At 45.8% G+C, this 5,134-nt stretch overlaps 1 protein-coding gene across 1 annotated transcript in view; it reads left to right on the forward strand.

Annotated features, from left to right (window-relative positions):
• Window positions 1-4,757, forward strand: part of LOC122552196 (keratin, type I cytoskeletal 18-like) — an 11,227-nt gene extending 6,470 nt beyond the window's left edge. The window contains exons 5-10 of the mRNA XM_043694791.1: window positions 279-404; window positions 1,107-1,327; window positions 2,085-2,122; window positions 3,186-3,219; window positions 3,495-3,514; window positions 4,329-4,757. Of these exons, the coding sequence (XP_043550726.1) occupies window positions 279-404; window positions 1,107-1,327; window positions 2,085-2,122; window positions 3,186-3,219; window positions 3,495-3,514; window positions 4,329-4,339 (450 nt within the window). The 3' untranslated portion in view covers window positions 4,340-4,757. The remainder of the gene's footprint in view (window positions 1-278; window positions 405-1,106; window positions 1,328-2,084; window positions 2,123-3,185; window positions 3,220-3,494; window positions 3,515-4,328) is intronic.
• Window positions 4,758-5,134: the final 377 nt, after the last annotated feature.

Raw genomic sequence — 5,134 nt, forward strand, 5'->3', positions numbered from 1 at the left:
CTGTCTGTCTCTCTCTCTCTCTCTCTGTCTCTCTCTCTCTGTCTGTGTCTCTCTATGTCTCTCTCTCTCGCTCTCTGTCTGTGTCTCTCTCTCTCTCTCTGTCAATGTCTCTCTCACTCTGTGTGTCACTCCATCTCACTCGGATTTCTCAGGTCTCTCTCTCTCTGTCTGTGTCTCTCTATGTCTCTCTCTCTCGCTCTCTGTCTGTGTCTCTCTCTCTCTCTCTGTCAATGTCTCTCTCACTCTGTGTGTCACTCCATCTCACTCGGATTTCTCAGGTACAGATCCAAGTCACACAGACCACACAGGCTAACTTGGCTTCTGATGGGGTAAAAGCCGAGCTTACTGAACTCCATAATCAGTTGCAGGTCCTGGAAACTGACTATAGCTCCTTGCTCGGCGCTGTAAGTAACTCTTCACCATTTATTCCAGTGTCATTCGGTCAGAATTGAAACTGGTTTGGAGTTTCCATTTCGGCTGGGCTTATTCATTGTCTATTGTCATTTTAAAACTGACTTGTATTTATGTATTTAATTATTTGCTCTTGTTCTTGAGGGAACTGGGACTGTAGTTAATGGGCTACTGTTCTCAATTTTCTTTGGAGATGTTGGAATGGGGTGGACAAGGTCAGAGGTCGCAGGACATCAGGTTATTGTCCAACAGGTTTATTTGAAATCACAAACTTTGTGTACTGCTCCTTCATCAGGTGAAGTCTTTATCTAATGAAGGAGCAGAGCTCTGAAAGCTTGTGATTTCAAATAAACCTGTTGGACTATAACCTGATGTCCTGCGACCTCTGAGTCAATTTGTTTGTCTCTGAGCAGATGTATTTTGTCCAAAACATTCTTCCAGCCTTGAACTTTATCTTGTGTCCGCTACTAGCCATTAATTAGTCTGCAATGTGCTTCTGTGATTTTGTATGTGGTTTGACGTGTTCTCATGCTCAAATCATGATGCTTGTATTCATGATTGACTATGTTTTAGATTTGTGTCAATAATAATAGTTATAGTTAGTTTTCATGCCATCAATCTTCACTAGCTGGAAAGCGGTGAATGGTTTTAAAAATAAATAGGTAACAAAGTGAAACCTGCCTTGTCATTATCAGCTGAAGGGCCTGGAGAATAACCTGATGAACGTCGAGTCCAGATATGACATGGAGCTGCAGAAAGAACAAGCAAGAATTGCACAGCTAGAGGGAGAGCTGGGACGAATCAGGAACAACATCCTTGCGCAGACAGAGGAATACAAGAATCTGCTTAACATCAAGATGAATCTGGAGAAGGAGATTCAGCAGTACAGGATTCTTCTAAATGGAGGCAGTGAAAGGTAAAGCACAGGGAGATCCCACAGTGCAGATTCACCCTGCTCCTGGCAGTCACTGGCGATGGTGCCTGTCCTTGTTTTCCAGGTCAAAATTGCCAGCTGACAGACTGTGAGCATTGAGTTAGATCACTAAGACGTCCACATACAGTGTGGCAGTGGAGAGTTGTGGTGTTTACGGTGAACTGAGAGATTAAGGGAAGGTCACTCAGTCACCATCTCTGCTGCTGATTGCCAGAAAGCAAGAAAGATGCAGAAAGTTGATGGAACCCACCTTGTTGGGGCCCACTTCCAGGCGACGCAATCCCTGCAGCCAACCCTGAACCAGTGCCGGAATGTTTCGGGGATAGCCCTGTGGGAGGTGGTATTAGAGGGTGGGACAGTCTTCCAGAAAGAACGGGATCGGCTTTCCAATGGATGGGTGGTCCTTGTTGGTGGCCAGTGAGAGATGAAGTGTTAGAATGCTAGCTCTTCATGGGCAGCCCATAATCAGTGACCTGTGAGATCTCCCCAGTTCCCATGGATGTTCCTTGAGCGAGGAGCATGTGCATCGTGAGGCATGAAGACTCCACAGATTTCTCTTAGCGATTGTCTATTTGTCACAGGTACAAACCAGATGAGAGATGGTGATTGACTTGACCAGGCTGCTGGGCAGTGCCCTTTCTCCCTGCCATCCCAGCTGTTGGCATGATCCACCATGGTACCCCATGTTCAGAAACATTGTTTTTTTATTCCCTCTCTCTCTCTCTCTCTCTCTCTGCAGCCTGGGGACTGCTGGCATCTCTTTCTCATCATTAGGCGGTGAGTAGTTTGACATGACTTGTACGGGTGAAGGTGTGTGTCTGTGAGTCGTTATTCTTCTCTAACCCATGAGCATCAACACAGTCACTCAGGCACCACATTGCAGGTACCTTAAAGGGGGAAGGCTCCTTCTGTCCGTCTCTGTCTTCCTCTCCCAGTTCACCCACTCCCAACTCCATCTGTCTGTCTGTCTGTCTGTCTGTCTGTCTTGCTGACTCACACTGTCTATCTCTGTCCACTGTCTTGCTTCCTGCCTCTCTCTCTCTCTCTAGCTTTCTATTGTCTTAAACTCCCACAACACTCTCCCCATCAAATATTCCCTGAACAGTTACACTGTGGGGTTAATTACCGAGTAAATATCTCCCGATATTGTCCCCATCAAACACTCAGAACAAGTACAGAATGGGGTTACATATGGAGTAAAGCTGCCTCAGCATTTTTAACCATTTTGCAAGCTGAAGGTTAAACATCTGTCCCCCTCTATACTCTCTCTCTCTCTGTTCCTTTGTCTCATGTTCTCTTGTTTTCTCTCTGTCTTTCTGTCTCCGGCTCATGCCCGAAACGTCGATTCTCCTGCTCCTTGGATGCTGCCTGACCTGCTGTGCTTTTCCAGCAACACATTTTCTGCTCTGATCTCCAGCATCTGCAGTCCTCACTTTCTCCTGTATCCTTATCTAATCAATCCTATGATGAGACTTGATTCTTCCTCCCTGTGACATGATGAGTGCAACCCATCATATTATCTCTTTGCTCTTCAGGTCACTCACCCTCCTTTGGATTTAGTTCACCGTCTCATCGACTCTCTTGAACTTGGTGGTGAGCTGCTGTAAGCCTTGGGCCTTGGTTTGGACTGGTGTCCCACCATGACAGCAAACTGATAACCACATTGAGCACTGTCTCCCCCTGACACCCACCCAGCCCCTGTTGTTCTGAACTCAATTTTATTCTGGAGGGTGACTGCCTCTGGAATGAGGCTGTGGGTTGTGTTTGTTGAGGTTTCAGACCTTTTGAACTGAAATTCTCCTTGCAAATATTGAACAGCTTTATTTTCTCTGTGTTGCAGGGAAGAGCACAGAAGGAACAACTACGATTATCACGTAAGTCCCTTTTTGATGCTCACTAATTAGGTTAGGGGTGACCAACAACTGGGGGCCTTGCCGGTGATGACCATATCTCTTTAAAGAAGTTTTTAAAAGCCTAAACTCTTTGTTATAGAGAAGAAAACGGTAATTGATGGCCTTTAAACATAATAGCACGTGATCCAACATTGGGATGGTTCAGTTTAGGCCTGTGCTCCAGGGCTTGAGGAGAAAGGTTTTAGTTTTGCAACGTGCTTCCTGTTGCTAACTGATTCTTTTTTCTCTTTGTCTAGCACCACCAAGATGGAAAGAGGTAATAAAAAACCTTTCTTCATTCTTCTTCACCCACTTTGCCCAGTTTGATGACACTGAGTTTTGTATCCCAGACGCACAAGGCCCAGACCTTGATTTGTGCTGCATGAGCCAATGCGTCATCCACATTCAAAGTTGCCAAGTGAATGCACGATGTTTGAATGTGAACATTTCGTTCAAATGACCCTGAGCCTGAGGAGCCTACAGCTCCCATTGTTCACTGCATGGCCAATCAGAATTAACTTATCAACCAATCAGCATGTTTTTCTTTCTCCCATGTTATAAATTGCTGTGATTGTTTGAAATTTGGCATTCTTGTGTGTGTCCTGATGTGTACAAGATGGGAAAGCTTGGACAGCACATTTCCTTTTCTTTCGGTCTCTTTCTTGCCCTTTTTGTTTCTTTACCTGTTTTCTCTCTCTCTCTCTCTCTCTCTCTCTCTCTCTCTCTCTTTCTTTCTCTCTCTCTTTTTCTCTCTTTTCTCCCTCTCTTCTCTTCAGAAACAGGCCAAGGACCAGCCATGGCATTTAACAGATGGAAATATTTATTCATGACAGTGAGCACAAGTTACCCAGAGCTCTTTGGACAGATCGGTCTGCGGCCAAAATAAAAAAAACAAAGTGGAAGTAGTTGTATTGATGTCTGTCCCTGCATGGAATTGAAAGGAGGAGATAGTGAGAATGGGGAGGAGGGGTTGATGGGAAATGGAATTGCAGAACCAAGATGGGGGCCTACATTCAGTGTAGAGTGAACCTAGCCTGTGCTACAAATCTCTTGCTGATGAAGTTAATCTGGATTTTATTTGGCATTTGCAGAAAAACGTTGAAGTGAAGACTCTGTGTGGCATCTTCCTGGAAACCCGACACAACTCTTATCCGTCGCGTGGTTTCTGCTGGAGTCTTGGGAACGTGGGCTATTTGATTGCAACATTTCTCCCTCCGCTTTTATCCTTCTGATGCTCTCGTTAATAACGGAATGTGCAACAGGGGCCTCGCCTCTTTATAGAATTGGGTCCACTTTCCAACCTTCCAAACCTTCCACATTTAAAGTGCGACCATTGGACACCAATGGACAACCTGCCATCCTCTATCTGGGTCCCACTTGTCCTAGTGAGCAGCTTCATGGCCTTGGAAAGGGCTCCGGCTTTGCGTCAGCTCCCGGGCTGGGTTGCTGTGAAGTTCCCCTTCTATGTTCACTTTCTGTCTAAAGCTGAGAAATAAATGTCTTTCTGATCTCGCCGCAAAGCTGTTCCCTTGCAGAATGATTTTGCAGGAACTGTTATGGTACATTTTCATGCAATGTGTTTGATTCCTCAATCAATAACAAGACGCTAGGAACCTCCAAGGACCAGAGGGATCTTGGGGATCTGGTGCACTGATCACTGAATGTGGCAAGGCAGATTAACACAGTGGTTATTAAGGCATCCAGGATACTTGCCTTTGTCAGTCATGACATAGATTATGAGAGCAGCGAGGTTATGTTGGAGCTGTACAGGGCTTTGGTTAGGCTGGGGTCCTGTGCACAGTTCTCGTCCCCACACTACAGGGAGGGTGGGATAGTACTGGAGGGAGTGCAGAGGCGATTCTCCAGGATGTTGCCTGGGATGGGGCATTTCAGCGAT

The sequence above is a fragment of the Chiloscyllium plagiosum genome, chromosome 8, assembly GCF_004010195.1.
Source record: "Chiloscyllium plagiosum isolate BGI_BamShark_2017 chromosome 8, ASM401019v2, whole genome shotgun sequence".
NCBI lineage: Eukaryota > Metazoa > Chordata > Chondrichthyes > Orectolobiformes > Hemiscylliidae > Chiloscyllium > Chiloscyllium plagiosum.